The sequence below is a fragment of the Vollenhovia emeryi genome, unplaced genomic scaffold (assembly GCF_000949405.1).
Source record: "Vollenhovia emeryi isolate VEMERY1.0 unplaced genomic scaffold, V.emery_V1.0 DF939265.1, whole genome shotgun sequence".
Classification (NCBI taxonomy): domain Eukaryota; kingdom Metazoa; phylum Arthropoda; class Insecta; order Hymenoptera; family Formicidae; genus Vollenhovia; species Vollenhovia emeryi.
In genome coordinates, this window is record NW_011967101.1 from 64,479 (window position 1) to 83,350 (window position 18,872).

The 18,872-nt window shown below is 36.1% G+C and overlaps 4 protein-coding genes across 9 annotated transcripts; 2 read left to right on the top strand and 2 right to left on the bottom strand.

Annotated features, from left to right (window-relative positions):
* The first annotated feature begins 187 nt into the window (after window positions 1–187).
* Window positions 188–3,954, top strand: LOC105559535 (CAP-Gly domain-containing linker protein 1-like). The gene is made up of 4 exons (XM_012007899.1): window positions 188–622; window positions 981–2,253; window positions 2,395–2,451; window positions 2,563–3,954. Exons 2-4 carry the CDS (start codon window positions 1,066–1,068, stop codon window positions 2,875–2,877), a joined length of 1,560 nt encoding a protein of 519 aa, XP_011863289.1. The 5' UTR covers window positions 188–622; window positions 981–1,065; the 3' UTR covers window positions 2,878–3,954.
* On the bottom strand, window positions 630–14,042 carry LOC105559534 (E3 ubiquitin-protein ligase RNF25). Of its 3 annotated transcripts, none has more exons than XM_012007897.1 (6): window positions 13,925–14,042; window positions 13,230–13,301; window positions 11,262–11,502; window positions 10,034–10,252; window positions 9,621–9,935; window positions 630–763 (listed from the first exon to the last, which is right to left on the bottom strand). In XM_012007897.1, the coding sequence occupies exons 1-6, from the start codon at window positions 13,948–13,950 to the stop codon at window positions 695–697; spliced, it is 942 nt and encodes a 313-aa protein (XP_011863287.1). In that variant the 5' UTR covers window positions 13,951–14,042; the 3' UTR covers window positions 630–694. The 3 variants fall into 3 exon arrangements, with proteins under 3 accessions (XP_011863287.1, XP_011863286.1, XP_011863288.1); XM_012007896.1 differs by lacking the exon at window positions 630–763 and adding an exon at window positions 8,580–9,096; XM_012007898.1 differs by lacking the exon at window positions 630–763 and adding an exon at window positions 9,115–9,519.
* Window positions 14,043–14,223: 181 nt separating this feature from the next.
* Window positions 14,224–18,829, top strand: LOC105559532. Of its 4 annotated transcripts, none has more exons than XM_012007894.1 (5): window positions 14,224–14,276; window positions 15,624–15,691; window positions 16,718–16,809; window positions 17,739–17,960; window positions 18,425–18,829. In XM_012007894.1, exons 4-5 carry the CDS (start codon window positions 17,743–17,745, stop codon window positions 18,765–18,767), a joined length of 561 nt encoding a protein of 186 aa, XP_011863284.1. In that variant the 5' UTR covers window positions 14,224–14,276; window positions 15,624–15,691; window positions 16,718–16,809; window positions 17,739–17,742; the 3' UTR covers window positions 18,768–18,829. The 4 variants fall into 4 exon arrangements, with proteins under 4 accessions (XP_011863284.1, XP_011863282.1, XP_011863283.1 ...); XM_012007893.1 differs by lacking the exon at window positions 14,224–14,276 and adding an exon at window positions 14,888–14,968; XM_012007892.1 differs by lacking the exons at window positions 14,224–14,276; window positions 15,624–15,691 and adding an exon at window positions 14,323–14,353.
* On the bottom strand, window positions 14,558–14,935 carry LOC105559533 (phosphatidylinositol 4-phosphate 5-kinase 8-like). The gene has a single exon (XM_012007895.1). It carries the CDS (start codon window positions 14,933–14,935, stop codon window positions 14,741–14,743), a length of 195 nt encoding a protein of 64 aa, XP_011863285.1. The 3' UTR covers window positions 14,558–14,740.
* Window positions 18,830–18,872: the final 43 nt, after the last annotated feature.

Below are 18,872 nucleotides of genomic sequence, written 5' to 3' on the forward strand. Positions count from 1 at the left end.
TCAAATTTAAACTTGAAGACGTCCCATCTTTCGCGCGCATTTTTATAATTAAAGACTGAAGGGATTAAAAGGTATCGGGACTTGCAACGTAGCGTACTGTCAAATTAATCTTTCGATAGTCTGTCCGTCCCCTTTTGAAAGAGAAGAGGGAAAGTGTGCAGGTGGTACAGAGCTGAGCACAGGTAGTGCAGCTCTGGACGGAATCAAAATGGCGGCGCGCTGCGGGGACGTTAATTGATCAGATCGGATTTATTGTTGTTAGTTTTACGTGATTTCGACCGCTGACATCGCCGAGCGACGGCGCAGCGTGCGAAACGGTGCTCGCGGCTAACTGAGGATGGCGAAATCGCAGGTGGTACGTCGCTGCGCGTCTCGTGCTCGCCCGCGACGAGATTCTAAGTGCGAGTGACACCTGTCAACGACGTGGAAACGTCAAACGCTGCGCGATCACGGATGTCATTTCGTTCATAATCCGAGGAAGTCCGCCTGTTCACCCAGAGAAAGATACACTCTACTCTCGGCACGAGAACCGCGAGTCCCTCGACGAACAAACCTCCGGGGGTTAGGCTCTCGTCGATCAATCTTGTGCGTCTACAATGCATGGAGCAAACCTGGATTAGGAGTAAGGAAATCAATCAATTTTATTTCTCACTCCTGCCGCAGCTCGTATATTTTAGTTCCCTTACGCCAAAAGCTACCAGTTGTGGTTCTCTCTTACTCCAAGTTTACTCCACGTTACGTTTGCTAGGGCATCATGAAGAATCTAAAGAGATTAAAAAGATAAAACAAGATAAAACACGATAATAAGATAAAGTAATGCCCACTGGACATTAGCAGGCATTGGTGTACACGATTTTGGTCAGCGGTTTGCCCTTCGCTTCACGTTAATGGAACACCAACTGCGATAATCAAAGCCTCGTTGCTCCAAACACACAAGTATTAGTTACTGATTATTAATAGAAATTATTGTGCCCATTCAGGTGCTCGCTTCCTACTGACTACATGGATAACATGGACGCAGCGATAATTCACGATTAAATTGAGCCGCGCCGTGAAATCGACACGATGGACAATCTGTCCGACTCGTTCCGAGGGGAATTGGATTCCGTGACCTCGACGGACTCGCTCCAGTTGATCAGCGACGAGTTCCATCTGCGACACCTGTCCACGCCCGACGTCTCCAACATCGAGCTGTCCAAGCGCGTGGCCCTGCTGGAGTTGGAGAACGAGCGGCTGCGCGTCGACTTGGAGAACGTGCGGATCGACCTGAACGCCCGGATCGCCGCGAATCAGGGTCTCAAGGGCAAGGTCACCGAGCTGTTCGTGGAGATGCAGACGGTGCTGCAGGACAAGCAGAAGCTACAGAACACGCTGACCGACACCAATAATCGTCTGTCCGCCGCGGAGACTTCCGCCAAGTGGTACCAGTCGCAAGTGCACATCCTGATGGCCAGCAAGAAGAGCCTGCAGGTGGAGATAGACACGTACCAGAGTATACTTAAGCAACGGCAGCGCGCGATCGCGGAGATAAGTGCCAATTATAAGAAACTGAGCAACGAGTACACCGAGCTCGCGCAGCAATATCAGAGGGAGAAGCAAGAGATGCGAGATACGATGAAGGACCTGCAGTCACACATCCGGTCTATCAATGCGGCGCAAGACGCAGTGGACGGAAACTCGACGGGCAGCCCGACAGACATGTCCATGGTGCTGGAGGCGACCGAGGACGAATTGCGAAACACCAAGGCCGAACTCAAGACGCTGGAGCAACGTCTGCTGGGCAACGAAATGGCCAGGATGTCGATGGAAAACACGCTGAGCAAGCAGCGCGTCCTGATCTCGTCCATGGAGGAGAGCACGCAGAAGTCCGAGACGGAGAGGAACGAGACCGCCGATCTGTTACGGAAAACGCAGTTCGAAATGCAGAAGCTGAGGTCCGAGAACGAGGCGCTGCAGACCTCGTTATTGGCGTCCAAGCGAGAGCAGAGTCAAGTGGAGGACGCGATAGCTCATCTGAGGCTACAGCTGACCAAAATGATAGCGCAGTACAAGCTGCTGAAAGCCAAGAACGCGGAATCCGAGGAGAAACTGAGTGCCATGCAGGACCTCGCCAACGAGAATAAACGCTTCAAGACCTTGTCGTATAAAGCGAACAGTGCTCTGCTTAAGAAACTCAGAGAAGAGAAGGCAAAGATAAAGAATCTGGAGCGGAAAATCTACTGCAAGCAGACCAACGGTCAGCTTGGCATTATGGTATGTATTTTTATATCATTCGCTAAAATCATCCTTTTCTTTTTACTTGTGTGTAATGTTATAATAATACAAAATCACAGGTAATAGTTTCTCTTGTAAAATGAAATCGCTATGCACTGAGCTCTTTTCTATTTTTTTCAGAAGAATAAAACAGAACAGTCTTTGAGAGAATACCTGAAAATTCTGTCGAAAAACAAGGTAATTTCTGATACTATACAGACATTGTAGTAAATTATTCCATGTTTGGTTGATTAAAAAGCAGTATTGCTAATGGGATTCGCAGTTTAAATTTTGTTATGCACTTTATAGGATTTACAGGATCGACTGAAATCGGTAACTAGAGTAGCCGACGAAAGTATTGATGAAGGATACGGTGACAGCAACAGCACTAACACTTCCTCGATCTCGCTCGATATGCTGTCGCCGTCTCCTGTAAATTCAGTATTATTGAACAATGCTGCCAACGTTCTCGCGCGAAGCAAAGACTTCGGCTCGCCGATGCAAGACGAACTAAACGCGCTGCGATCGAAGATGGAGATACTTCGGCACCAATGCAACATATTGAGCCAACAGAAAGATCATTCCGTTGTCAATGCGTTGTCTCCTTCGAGAGATTCTACATAGTTCCGAGGCTTACTTCCTGTTCGCGAATATGCGAATAGAATACAGCCTCAGTAAGTAATTACACGTTCATTTTATACGATATACTCATATATATCGTATTCAATTGATTTTAATTTTAGGATTATATACTATATGTGACAAAATAAATATAGAAGGCTATAGGTATTACTATATGCTAAACGGATGTTTCGATAGTATTATCAATGGCAGTATTCGTTGAAGTGTGTGAGAGAAGGTTGTAAAATGACATTAATATTTATTTGTTATTTTTGGATATATTATATAACTGTTATTTATCATACATTATATATTTATTCCCATTTTTGTATTCGACACTCGGTTTATAATATCGAAATCGGTTAAAAAATGCGACTAGGTAATGGAAGAGATCTATGAACTTCATTTTGCAAACAAGTATAAACAGTAATACTTATCAATCACAAAACTGCGTAAGGTGCCGCGCGCGCAATAGTTGCGTGTTATATAATACTTATTGTTCTAATATATGAAAAATGGCTGTAATACAAGTGTCAATATTACAAAATATGACATGGAGTATTTATGTTATTGTTATCAGAGAGAAATTGTAGAGACACGCTAACCTCGGAAAGAAACTTCTGCAAAGATGTACGCGACTTGTACGAATATTTTTTTATTAAAGATAAAATGTGCAGAATAAAGTAGAACGCGTGCGACAATACGTCGTCTTACTTGTGTACTTATATTACAAATAAAGAGATCACCGTAAATATTTTTTGCATTTCGCAACATAGCATTTGACGGAACGCGATAAAGTTTCTGATCTTCCACTCGTAAACTTAAGAATCCACTCGATATATAGAACCTACTAGGAAAACAAATCATAAAAATGTGAATTACATCGATCCCGTTTAACAATAGATATATAATTACATATATAATATGTATGTATTATAACAATGTTGGGATAATACGGTGAAATAATTATCTCGACTTTGTATTGTATTGTTTTCATAATTCAGTGCGAATAAACACACTGAAAATATGTCGATAAAGATTTAAATATATATATATATATGTATACATGTTATTAGAAGATTCATATATGTTATTTCTCAATGACCTCATCTCATAAGTTTGGATAATTTTCTATTATTCGTTCTTTTTAATGCCAAGCCACGTGAGAAGGGCGGCTCAATTAAATGTTAAACGCCTGGACACTAATGAAATCCTACATATTAATAATATCACACCTTAGTTATGAATTTTCAGGAATTAAATTTTCTAACAAAAATTATAATACGAAGCTTAAGAAAGTGCTACTATTAATAAAGCTATGAAAAAGCTTCATCTTCATGGCGATCTGCAGCGAAAGTGCAGAAGAAAGTCTCAATGAATCTTAATCGTATTAAAATACAAAGGGAAAACGCTATATGTAAGTTATGTAAGCTGCTTCAATTCACAAGATGATAAAAAATTTTACTAAGCGGTGTGTGTGTTGTACCTAGAGATATTGAGTTAAACTTGAGAAAAAACATTTACGTAATAGATACAGAGAGGCTAGAGCTTATAATATAATAGATCAGCTTAGTTTCACACTAATTCCATGCTGGATAATGATACAGTTATATGTAACAAAAGTGAACGTAAGATTTTCAACTAAAAATTTAATTTTATGTTATACATCTGTCTTTTTTTTAGTCGAAGGAATCGTGCAGCAACGCATTGCATTATACAGAAGTTCTGTATTATTCGGCAAGCACTTGAGGCATATCAAGGATTGCTCGTGAACAGTGACATTTACATGTACGTTAAAAAAAATTATGTAATAAAAAAAACTAAATAAAAACCATCGCTCTCTAAAATATCACAGACATACGTAAAACACGTAAGAAAGGAGTAAATAGGTACTTCCTAAATATATGTATATGTATACATACACATATATATGTATATGTGTGTATACATATACAGTCAATCGCTGTGATTTTTGCCTCCTATTTTCTCTCTTACTGATCCGACATTCTTTGGTATACTTACAAATAGAGATAGAGTAAGAGTAAGTTAATTATCATAACCATTATATGATATTTTCACATTTAAAACATATAAGAATCTTTAAATAAGATATATTTCCGTGTTAAACAAACGAACGATAAAAACTATTCTTGGGCTATTTAAATCGTACAAATTTCGTAACTGGAAAGTGAGAAACTGTTAGATACAAATGTCTAAAATGCACTTTGAATGCAGAAAAGTCTTTACTAGAAAATGTACTAGAAATTTCAGTTTCGGATCTTTTTCAATCTCGCAATATTTTATTAACTACAAATTTAATAGAAAATTTAATTGTTGAAAATAAAACAGCTGACGAATTACGTTCCGAGGTCATGAGCAGATACAAACGGATAAGTTAAATAAAAGAAATTATTAATTTTTTGCGGGTAAATCCTGAAAAATCCTAAATTATTGAAATTCTTATACATTAAAAACTTTTTTACTTTAGCCTATTACCCTTTTGTAAGTATCACATTCATGTGGAAGAATTTATACACAACGGGGGTTACTAACAATTTTTTTTCTTCGATATAATATTTAATAGATATATATATGTATATATGTGTATATACATATACATATATGTATAGAGTGAAGGGAGTATCTACAATAGACGATGCCTTCGTCTCCTTAAACTTAAATTCGAGTTTTACGAGAGAAAAAAAAAGTAAATCGAACTATATATAAATATAATACAATGAGAATGCGAGGAACTTTGCGAAAGAGGAATATATATATATGTATATATATATATATATAATAACTTAAAGTAACAGACTTAATTCTTAGCTGTATTTAATACGAAATTTGTTCTTTTCTCAAATTTGAAATACGATGAATGCATTTCTTGCTTCTTCTTTTTTTTATCACAATTGTCTATGCTTATCGTTCGCAAGCATTTCGATTATAAACTCGAATTGCGAGCGACGTAAAAAGACGGAATCTAAAAAATTTACATTACATTAAAGTGTATCAATTTGTAAAACGTTTGCAGGAAATTTTATGTGCCATGTACTTTCTTCGTGAGCGAGCAATCATTAAATGGCACAATTCATATATACTGTATACAGCGTGTTCCAAAGGTTGCTCCGGTGTCAATATTTTACGAAGTTGCCTTCTGAGATGTCACATACGATCAAAAATCTTTCAAACTAGCTCTTTTGCAGATATTTGCATATAAGAAAAAAATGGATTCTGTTAGGAATAACATTCCAACGATAATCCTTATAAAATTGCAAGTTTCCATCAACCTCAGCTGGCCACATTTATTAAATACGTTTTCACAACGTTTCGACCTTTGGTTTAGGTCCTTATCAAGTGAGATCTAAGAGTAATACTGGCAATCTGATGAAATATACTATTTGGATAATTCTTATATTCAATACCGCCTTGAATTTATTTAAAGATGCTGTATGGAACATTTCATTGGCTATGGAGTATCTAAAAATGATCTTAAGACGGTCTTGAATATAAGATTTGATCATGAATACCGATCTATTGAGAAAATTAATGTCAACATAAATATCAATCTCACCTAACGTGAACTAAAAAGCAATTTTAAATTTTAGAACACAATATATACACATGACTGAAAAAATTCGTAATCTCTTAAAGAGATGGCAGGAAAAGTTATGTAATAAATTCTGTTTATTAAAAAATGCGAAAAAATATAGAGATAATTATTAGAAGAATTGTTAAAGAAAAGAAATATCTTTGAACAGCTTTTTTTATAGCGTAACAACAGTGTTTATCTCAACAAATATTTTCGGCAGTGTATCTACGACTGTTTTTTTTTTCGATTGGACCATCCAACTAATCATCTTTAGGGAGACTAACTCCTTCCATTCATATTCGTAGACGATATCTCTCTGATTAATTAAGTTTAGTAAAGCGACTCTTGGGACACCCTATACACACTTCAATTGTAACTAAACATTCCAAAAGCGGAATTAAATAGCAGTTGAAATTAGCGTAATTTCGTTAAGTTCAATCTAAACTTACGAAATTATACTAATTACAATATAGCTGGCAATATCGTACGCAAAACGCAATAAATTGTGTCTGTTAATTTTGATTATATCAATTTTATACCAATATATAAAATATCTTTGTTTTTATGAAAGAGGAATTTTTGATTGCTTAATTTTTCTCATAACTCTCTCTCTCTCTCTCTCTCTCTCTCTCTCTCTCTCTCTCTCTCTCTCTCTCTCTCTCTTTCTCTGATATACAAGAATTCGAGTTCCGAACTATTCGCATGTTACGTTTCTTCAATGTTGTCTGATTTTGTACACTTAAGAAATTAAAAAGTCGAATATGAACGTTTACAGGTCGTATTGCGTTGAGCAGCAAATATTTTAGTCGCAAATTGTTTGACAAATTTACAGATAATTTTCTTTTGATAAAAAGTTCCAAAAAACCATGGAAAATGAAATTATCAATTGACAAGTGAATTTATGTTTGAGAAACTCATTTTGTGTGTCTTTGTCTTCAAGATTAATATTTTAACATTATTGCTTCAAGCTTTTCATTGAGATGATTGATGTTTCCAAACATTAACATCATAAAAAGATAAATCTGTCAAAGAAAATTTGTTCCTAAAATATTTCTTTGAATTTCTTAGATCTGAAATTCTATATAAAAAAGTGATCATCTCTCGCAAGCGTTTTCATATTAAGCGTTACATTTTATTATTTTCAGAAATCTCATGTTCGTTTCCAAACTTCGAGGTCACATTAAGAACTTTGTTAATATAAATCTCGGTCTTCTGTTAACACAATAGAAGATTAAGATAATGATAAGTAACGTTTAATACGTAGTGAGAAGCGTTTGCACATGTAATCAGCAGAGACGATAAAATAAAAAAAAAGAAATAATGAAAGATGATTTTGACCATTCGTACTCGCGGCAGTGGACATGAAGGTAATATCATTATTGCGTGAATTATCGGTTCTCTTCGTCTTTCGAAGTTCGCTCTGAAATATATGTGTAAACATGTATGCATACAAAAAAATTGTTGTATATATTTATTTTATATAAAAATTCGCACTGCTAAATTAGTTTAAGGATATTCTCGCGTTTTATTCGTATAGTAACGAATTACGTTTAGATTTGCTGCAATTATAACAAAACAAACAGTTTTATATGTACAAATGTAAATTTTTGCATTATATATCATTGACTTGCTTGCATCTGTTTTTATTTCAATTGTATTATTATATACTGTTGTATATTTTTATATATAATCTTAGTAATTTAGATAAATCCTTATAAAGGACAAAAATTGTCCTTTTTATTCTTAAAAGTAATTAAGCAAAGGAAGTAAATTTTTATAATTATTAAAAAATTTTATTACTATTTCTACCTATTTTTAGTAAATATATGATTTAACTAATTTATACAGAAGATTAACTTTTTAAATATTTATATTCATTTATATTACGCGTGAAGAAAGTGTAGTAATCTCTTTCTTTCTATCTTACGAGATACTTTTAAACGTTGAGAGAAAGATTGCTATTTTTGCGATTTTTTTTAAAGATTTGGAACATCGTTTATTTATATTTTGCTAAAGACGAAGAGAACCAAATGGATTGAATGTCACGAGATTCCGTATGACTTAAAGACTAAAGATAGGAAAGGGAAAGGAACTAAAGAGAAACAATATCAACTACTTTGTACGATTACGAATTGTTCGAAGAAAGAGCACCACGGCTTCGATCTACGTAGACAGTCCAGACGAGAAGTCGCGACGCATCCCATCGCCCTCGTGGCGACGGGGATGCTGTCGTCGAGCAACGACACCTATAAGTTTATTATCGCAATGCGACTATTCGAGGAGGACAAACAGCCATGTAATATACTGATTAAGCTACTAATGTTAACTAGATTATTGTATACATTTAGTAAAAGCTCGAAAGCGCAAACGGGACTTATCAAGAACAAAAGAGCGGAGAGGAGACCAGAGCAGACTTGGGCGGCGAATTTATCACGAGCCCATTGTCATCTGGGAGTAGATTCCGTCTGCCTGACTTTGTCAAAGTGGCGCCGGTAATGGGCCCGACCGCGACCCCGATGCCGATGGCCGTGATTATGATTGTTGTGGCCGTGATTATGCTGCATCTGATTGCGCGATTGGTACTGTGAGTGATGGTGATTTTGCGACTGGTGCGTCGATTGCTTCGAGTGCTGCCGCGACAAAGAATGCTCGTTTAATAAAGGTTGAAGATTTAAAAGTTAGATGGCGAGGAGTAAAATTATATTACTATATTAAACGAAATTTGTTGACGACATCTGATTGAGAACCTCGTTAATTTTAATTAATTCGCTTTTCAGAACGTTGATAAGGAGAATATCCTATCTCGTTTTAACAAGTACATGTTACAATGTTTAGTCAATCCGGTGAATTTACGATTTGATCGATCTGTATTAGGTATCAAATTCAATTTCGATACCGCGGATGTATCAGAATTTTGGAAAATATAAGACTTGGCATCGGAACAAAACTATTATTGTAATAATTAGAGAAACATTTGGAAAAAAACATTGGTCCATTTCAAACTCATTACTGCCGTATTTAACTGAGTTCCAGCTTCTATTTCAAGATTTCAACTGTGAAAAGTAGAAATTAAGGCCTCGGTGTGTTCCATTAAAACAATATTGTGCGTACGATGCACCGTATCGAGATTATCGAGACGAGACTGATTACTTACCACTTGAGTAACCGATTGCATGGTGGTGGTATTCGAATACGCGTTCAAGCTCGTGCCAGGTGGGCTGACCTCTTCTGCGGCAGCGGCGGGATCGTCCTCCGTCCTTACCAACATTTTGACGCCTTCGGCCTCCAAATCGATTATACCGCCCCGCTGTTGTTGTCGCAAGTACAGAGCGGCCATGTGCTTCTGCAGTTCCCTCAATTCAGCGGTGACAGAGAAATCGGTGGCAGCCTCGACGTCAATCGGCGGCGGCGCTGACCACAAGCTCTCAACGTCGCAGTTGATAGATTCTCGACAAACGGGACATAAAGCCTGAAGAAGTAAACGACACAGACGTGGAGTAAGAAATTAACGTTACAACAGTGGATGAAAACAATCCACGAGAGCAACATTTTATGTGTAACGCGTACTTGGAACTTATTCGTAGTATCCTGTTGCCACTGCGGTAACTTCTCCTGCTCTTCCCTGTAATATCTCTCAGCAGCGGCGACGTGTGCCGCCAAACAGTGTGAATGAAAATAGTGATAGCATTCCGTCTTCGTAAATTCATCCCCCTCTCGGAAGCCGTATAAGCACACAGCACACTGATCGGTAGGGAGATTGCTCCTCGTCAGATGTTCTCGTATTAACTGAATTAACATTATATGTATAAATTATCATTGTACGAGTTAAAAATTACTATTGTTATCATTATTACACGTACAATATTTCATATTCTTTGAAAATGGTTATACAAATCAGTCTATAAACTACAATTTTTTTGTATAAAAATCAAATTAGAAATTTTGCCTGTGTATTCATCGCATTTTATCTTAAATTGGCTGAAGCGTATTGTTTTTAATTTGATTTTAAAAATAATACAATATATTACTTTGTGAAAAAATTTATCGCCATAAATTGGAAGTTGTCGAACTATTAACTTATTTGTAAGCTAAATATCATTATTGTTAATTGATTACTAAACTTAAAGAAAGTTTACAAATACCTTTTACACAGTTGCAGGCTCAAGTAAAAAAATTTAACTAAAACGATTAATGACTCTACATATCCCTGCATATCTTTTCAGTTTTGATCATTTTTTTACCCAGGAAATAATATTCGGACATTAACATGCGGGGACTGCATTATTATCTTGGTATTTGAATTATGAGAACATTTTATTGTATGTATCATATATTCACGTATGTATAGAGGAAAGTCCCCTATTATGCGATAGGTTCCTAATATAAGACAGCGGAGTTTCTGCTAAATTAATAGGCGTCATCTGTGTTCCACCATGAATTTACTGTCCTTGGGGCGAAATCTGTTTAGTGCAAAAATTGATAGTCAGATCGTGTAATCGTTGCGTAACAAGATTTGTGATTGAATTTGGACGTTGAAAACCTACTATTAGACTCCTATCTCATAACAGAGGACTTTTCTCTATACAAAAGAAAATACATTAAAAAAAAGAGATTAGTGCAGTTTAAGATTGTTATTCATTTCGGGAATAATAAATGAATACATATAATACATAATAACATAAATTAACGGAATTATCCAGACCTAACAAACGGATCTACCATTTTTTTCCAAAGTGATTATAAAGGGAGCAAAATTATTAAAAGAAAAAGAAGAGACTGAAGAATGAATCCTTACCTCAATTAATTCGAACATGACTGGCTGGCCTATGAAATCCTTGCATTTGGCCTCAGCATCGGATTGCATCAGCTTTACCGTATCCTCGTCCAATCCTCTTGGGTTTCTCAGATTGATAGTCGGCGAGACATCGGGATAACCCGAGGGTAATCGTACAATCAGCGTGACACAAACATATTGTGACTGCGAATCCTCGCCGGTTGATGGAAACAGTATCGTCTCGATACACTCTGGTTCTCCTCTAGATATACATAATTAATTGAAAACATGTCAGAAAAGAGTTAGATAAAATTGTGAATTATCCACCTAACGTGCAACACCGTGCCACAAACTGGTTAGTTAACGCAGCAAAATTGTAATTAACACATTGTATGCTGATATAAGAATTAATTAATGCATTCGAGGCAAGATGTCCGCTGAAACAAACTTTCAACACCGCGCGCACAAAAGTTTGATATTCCAGATAGGCTTTCAATGAATATAAAGAAACGCAAATCAACATAAATTCTTGGCTTCGTAAAAAAAATATGTGCGCTTTACGAAGTTGACTCATTGCCAGTCAATAAAGAAGCAAAGCTTGATCGATGACTACTTATTACCAAATACCATTAATTTTAAATGTGTATTTAACAAATACTATATAAAACTAGTATCAAAGTTTTCATTTTGTATGTTTAGTGTTGTTAAATCTTCAACTATCAGCTGTTAGGAATAAATACTATATATATAAGATATTTAAGATATTCTCTAAATTTTTAAAGCAGAGATTCATTCTTCATAGCACACGGTAGAATCTGAAGAACGAAAGAATCTTCGCTTAAACTCAAACTTAAATTAACCCGCATACACACAGTGCGTTAATATTAAATATATTAAATGATGTAAAAAATGATTAATATTTTACATTATTAAGTAAAATATACGTGAGTACAAAGTAACAAATCTATATGTATGTTTCTTTGCATATTTCTTCTCTGCACAAAATAAGTCATTCTGAAAAAATATGATATGTATATTTAAAGATATATATTACAGGAAAATCGCCTATTTTATGAAACAGACTTCTAATATGAGAGATAGCGGAGTCTCTGCTAAATTAATAGACGTTGATTTCACCATGAATTTATTGCTCTAGGATTGAAATCTATTTAGTGGAGAATTCATCGTTAGATCGTGTAATCGTCGCGAAAAAAATATTTGTGATTGAATTTGAACATTCACAGCCTAACTCATAACAGGGGACTTTCCTCTATTAATAAATTAATAAAATTTTTACATCTTATCGAAACAATATAAAGAGCGACTCCTTAACAGGAGACGTGGGATTTTAATCGCGTGCCATTCTTATTGCGTTAGTTTCTGAAAGCTGATATTCGACAGCCGTCGTCTGGAGACGCAGCAAATTAAAAGTCGGCGATCACTCACGGTGGACTCGAGGACAATTACGTGGAAATCTTGGTCTTACCAATACGCCGTCTGAGACCTCAAAAAGAAATTTAATCGTGTATTGCATCTTCAACGTACAGGCGCTTGTTCATCTGCGAACCAGTTTCTACGAATGTTGCAATTAAATTCCTTATTGCGGTCACATTACGACCAAGGCTAATATTGCATTTGTCGTACGACAAAGTTTTCAAGCGCGTCGACTGGCTGCGGAATAGAAAAGCTGTCGAGTCTCCAGAAATTTTCTAGCTTGTAGCCAATCGAGCTTAACAAGTCGTACAAATGTAATAGCACCCCAAGGTTTTCCACGCAATGATAATATCTTTGCAAAATTATCGAGAATAGATATACACTCTCCGATAAGTACATACATAAAGATTCGGAATTTGCATGCATGGAATATGGTACAATTCTGTCTGTCGGGAGTAACTTTTTCCTCTGACAGATTTACAACTGGGCAACACTTCTTCTAACGTAGAAAATCATACTCTACGAAGTTCTCCTGATGCAGAAATACGTGTGTACCTATCGTTCTCCTTGATGTTGAGCTCGTTGTCTAACAGAATCGCCTTCAATGCCTCGATCTCATCAGTCATTCTGCAAAATCATCACGAATTTTCAAACAACCGCATCTGAATACAGCCTTTATATCGAACAATTAAACTGCTCGATTGAACAAATCTAGTCTTAAGGCCTGTGTCCACGGTGCTAGAACTTGATCCAAGTTCTAGCATCGTGGACACAGACCTTTAGAGGACACGTAGAAGTTCATCGTGTCGCTCTGAATTTGTAAAAAAAAAGAAAATGTATATGCATTCAATAACACGTATCTTCAGACCAATAAAAGATTGACAGATATCTCCAGATATCTCGCGGTATTCAAACTCGCGTTTCCCGATATCGCGAGGCAAACGTTATCGAAACAATTACGACGAAAGGACGGCGACCAAAGTAGGAGAATTATGTTAATGACGAGTCTATGCAAACATATGTCGCGAATTGACAAAACGGGACGTGCGAGCGAAATCGGGAGACGCATGTCGGGCTAAAAAAAGAAAAAGGAAGAAGAAGAAATCAATAAGGACAATCAGAGGCTACGGGGATAATTTTTTCAGGAGGGCCGGAGGCGACTTCACTGGAGCGAAGTGAAGTCGCGAGTGCCAGGGGACCGACGTCGGGTCGGCTCGCGTTAATTGCCGACGACCGTTGACGATAGTTACCGTTCGTCCACCGTCGCGTCCGACATGGTTTCCGCGCCCGGTCGAACGTCGCCGAGAAGTCCGTGCCCTCCTTGGACGGCGATTTCTCTCTCTCGCAGCAACAAAACGCCACTCGGTCCCCGTGCTCTCGTGCACTATGCGACACTACCCGACGACCGCGAGAGCGTCGAGTACGCGTCGATATTGAAATCTTTCTGCTAGCACAGCCGACCGCGAGCGGATCCGATTGGCGCCCATTGGCTCGCCCGCGCGCCAATCGCCGTTCACCAGCGGCGGGCGGAGCGCGGCAGATCTCCGTTCATTTGAAAAAGTCAGTGCTGCAGGCTCGCCGACAGGTCGTGACAACATTTGTGTAATATACAAATTATGCGGCTTTTGTGTACGAACCGACAGTGTTCCACTAATCGGACTAAATCAGAGAACAGCATGGTATCATTGAAATTAAATTTAGCAGCTTAACAAAAAATCTATTCGCCTGAACAAGTTATAGGTTACCTAACCTATAACTTATTCCAGTGAATTTAAACTGAAATTTTTGCTCTCAAGTTATACAAATACATATATATATACTTGAATGATCATTCAAGAGTTTTTACATTTTTTTCTAGACATAAAAACATAACTTAAAAATCGCGTATTTTAAAATTGATTTAGGTAACATCGTACATTATTTGTTTATTTTATACGCAAGACATGTCTTAAGTGCATTAAAATACATCAGTCGTCAATCGCAATTACGTGTATAATAATCTAAGAAATATTTCAAGATACCAATAATTTTGCACACTGTAACATGACAAATGTAATATTTATATCTCAACATTTTACCACTTTTCCATGCATGTGGCCCATGCACCACTGACCGACATATATGCGATTGTTTTCTCTGTCCACCAGGATGCCCTTGCCATGTCGAAGACCATCCGCAAAGTCACCTTCGTACCAACAATTGTTGCTCCACTTCAAGAGACCTCTTCCTTGAATTTTATTGTGCTCGAATTGACCCTGCATAATTTCTCTTATTTATTCTTGCTAAGTTCAAACGTAATATATTTATAAACTGGAAAAAACGTCGATTTAATTTTGAAACTCGCATTTGCGGAAATTGAAATGTTTTCTAGACGTGTGTTAGTACACTTACAATACTAATTATAGAGAAAAGTCCCCTATTATGAGATCTAATATAGGATTATAGCGAGGGTTTCTGTTAAATTAATAGGAATCATTAGTTGATTCCACTATGAACTTATTGCTCCTGGAGCGAAATCGATTTAGTGGAAAATTCATTGTTAGATCGTGTAATCGTTGCGAGAAAAGATTTATTTTTGATTGAATTTGGGTGTTGAAAACCTGCTATCCCATATTAGAAACTTATCTCATAATAGAGGACTTTACATATAAAATAAATTTTCATTTTTTAAGTTTTATATATTTTACATTAATTACGAGTCAATTATCGGTACCTTATATTGAACGCCATTATGCCATGTATACGTTCCATCGCCTTCCATCATTTTCCTACTGATGCGACCGCAGTAAGAATTATTATTGTAAAACCTTATGTCGGCGAATTCATCCGGCAGTGAAAGCTTCCACGGTGTAACGGATGTCTGATTTTTCTCCTCGTTTTGCTTTTCGATAAACGTGCTATCATTTTTGTCATAATTATCCATTTCGTCGTTTTCCTCTATGGTTTCAGCCTCGTCCTGACAAAATCTCTTCGCAAGCTGTTCCCGCCGCAAGAAATATCCATCCCACCTATATCGAGCAAGTTAAATTAATAATACAATAATAATAATTTCTGATTTGCATCGAAATAGTTACTCAGCTACGAAAGCTGGAAGTATATTATTGTATAATGAATAGATGAATTCTTCTTTAGCTGTATATTTGCGGCGTTTTTCAGCCAGTACATCCTCAAATGGCAATTCGTCCGTAGTTTTCTGATTGTCAGTTTCGATCGAGGCTACGTCTTCCTCTTGTAAATCTTCTTCTTTATGTTCATCATTTTCCGCTTCGTCGGAAAGAGCCGGAGGCTCAGTTTTTTTTCTACACTTACGTAAAATTTCTTTCTGCAGCTCTTGCATATCCAATTCTCTTATTTTGTGTTCCATTTTATTATTTATATATGACATTAATGATATAATATCTAACAATTTATCTAATAGCGTGAACTATTAATCTTATTGCTTTTTGTGCCACAAAATTGAGAAACGAAAGTGAAATACATAGAAAATGCCTGTGTCATTTGTTGTATACATATACATACGTAAATGTAATGATATTGTATAATACTATGTTCACGTGATAGTATAAAATGACGTAAAAGAAAGTAGGTTGTTAAGCTTTTGTGTTACTTTTGTAGATATTTGAATGAAGAAGTTATTCAATTGTACCGATTAATAAGCTCTTTCTATATATTTAATTTACGAGGAGAAAAGATACACACTTACGAAATACAAAATGCTGAGAAAAGGGAAAATAAATGTAAGGCTATACAATTTACACACGCATGTTCTAGATATGATTTATATTTCTTGTGTAAAATGTAACGTAATGTTATAAAGAAACCTAAAGTGTCAAGTATCTTATAATTTTATTGCGCCACGTATATTTTTACATAAATATCTGATTTATAATATATTATTATTGTAAACTTTTGATATATCGAAACAAGAAGTATGGAAAAATGTTTTACTTTTGAACCGTAAATACATGTTATTAATGTGTGATTTAGTGATGTGTAATTTAGTTTCGATAAAGTTTTTCTACAAATATTTCTTTTTGTTATAGCCTGTCACTGATAAACAAGAAGACGAAAATACTGGACGTATCGTATTTCATGTTCCAGCCGTGTACAGCGATAAAGTCAAAATTCACGATTGGTTGGTATTGCAATCTACTTTTATTTATTAAATAAAATAAATTAAAATAAAAAGCGCGATAAATAATCAATAATTAAAACATTTATTGATTCAAGGACAGTGCATGCCAAGTAGTTTCTACTTTATTATTTACTTAACCATATTTTATTTAAGATTTAATTGTTAAAATTATATATAAGATATTGAATCTTAAACCATGTATTATTATAAGTTTAATGTTTATTTTAGAAAGATTTTGACTGCTTGTACACATTTTCCTACATAAGTTTATTTAACTTTTTACTTTCTTAATTAAATTTGTTTATTCTGTAACAGAAAACTGTTAGACGAATCTGTTTTCTAATTTAAATCTTTTACTATATATTAATTTTTTAAGTAATAATGTAGGTATGCTGTTTGTATAGATCAATCGTGAAATTGTATACACTAAGCGTATCACGTATTTATATGAGGAAATGTGGGGGGAGTAGTCAGTAACTACTAGTCACCGTGGAGAAGACCACAGTTGTTAATCGTAGCAACGGTGTTTCATCTCTCCTTATTGCACCTTACAAAAATATTCCTGTTTTTGTATTACATATCATTATTTGACACAGAGTGTGAGCAATCGTGTAATATTTGAACTTAATTAATTAGCGTGACGTTAATTATTATCTAAAAAATATGTCTTTGCATCAAGAAAAATCTTTATTGTTGTCGGGAGAAACAAAAAAGTGAGTGTATAATACGTATGCATATATTTGGGGACTCCCGTTAATTAATTAAATTAAGACTGCGGTGATAATTGTTTCTAAGAATAAAGGTGAAATAAATTCTATCAGCACGAAATATTGTTAGTAGGTTGAGTTCAGTTCAATAATGTAGAACTGGCACGTTTAGATGGAACTCGAGATTTGTTTCTCAGCGATTTCGCTTAATCTAATTAACAGGCAAATGAAGATCTTGTCGGAGCCTAGAGATAACGCGGACATATTTCCACCGAGCGGGAATCTGCACAAATCCTCGTATCGGAGGCTTGGTCCAGCGGACGAGATCACTGGGATTTCGGAGACGCGCGCTATGCTGTCGCAGATTAAATTAAAAGACGAGTACAAGCCGGTTACTTATCCACGACGTAGTTTACTAACGATGCAGTCGCTTGCTTCGGCGGAGTACGTATCTCTCACACTTATACATGCCAACATGACACAATGCAATTTGAAGTAATGGAAGTAGCACACAAGTTTCCACACAGCAAATGTAGATTGTGAAAATGTTTGTGGATACCACAAAAAGTATGAGATATAAATTAAGGGATGTTCCCAATATATTAGGATATCTTTCATCCTATCAAAGTACAGAATATTCGGGTGATATCATTGCTCTTAGAATTAACGCTCAGAAACTTATGACATACTTTAATGTTTCTTATTATTGTAACAAAATTGTAAAATGCATTTTTGTTATTTGGGTTCAATGCACACTAGGAATCACAGATGCCTTCCCACATGAATTTGCGCACATACCGACACATTAAATATTAATAATAAATTTCCCCATAACTTCTAAATTTATATGGGAAGGCATGAGTGATTCCTAGAGTGTACATCCAAAGTGATAATTCAACGTTACCTAGGAAGGATTACGAGGAAAAGGTATTAAAATTAACGGACATCCTTCTGGATCCCATGGTCACTTGCCAGATGAATTACCGCACTACCACGAGCAGCGATTATCGGTCGATTTATCCTCTAAAACCGAAACCACCACCACCGCCACCATTACCAGAGCCGTGGTTGTTAAATCGACGCACCATTGGTTACAGTCTCCAGGATTTGGAAAATCGTTGCGGATATCACACGTTTTTAGACGATAATATGGATCTTCATCAGAGAATAGCAGATTTAAAAATGCAAAGGGGGAAACTGTATGAGATTCTAATAAATAATAAATGTCAACAAAGTCCTGTTAACGATTGACAAGTTTTATATAATTTCTGCTTTATAAAATGGTCTTGTGCATTAAAGTAAAGGGAGAAATTGTTTATTATAAAATTATTTCAAGTGCTAGATAAATCTGTGGAA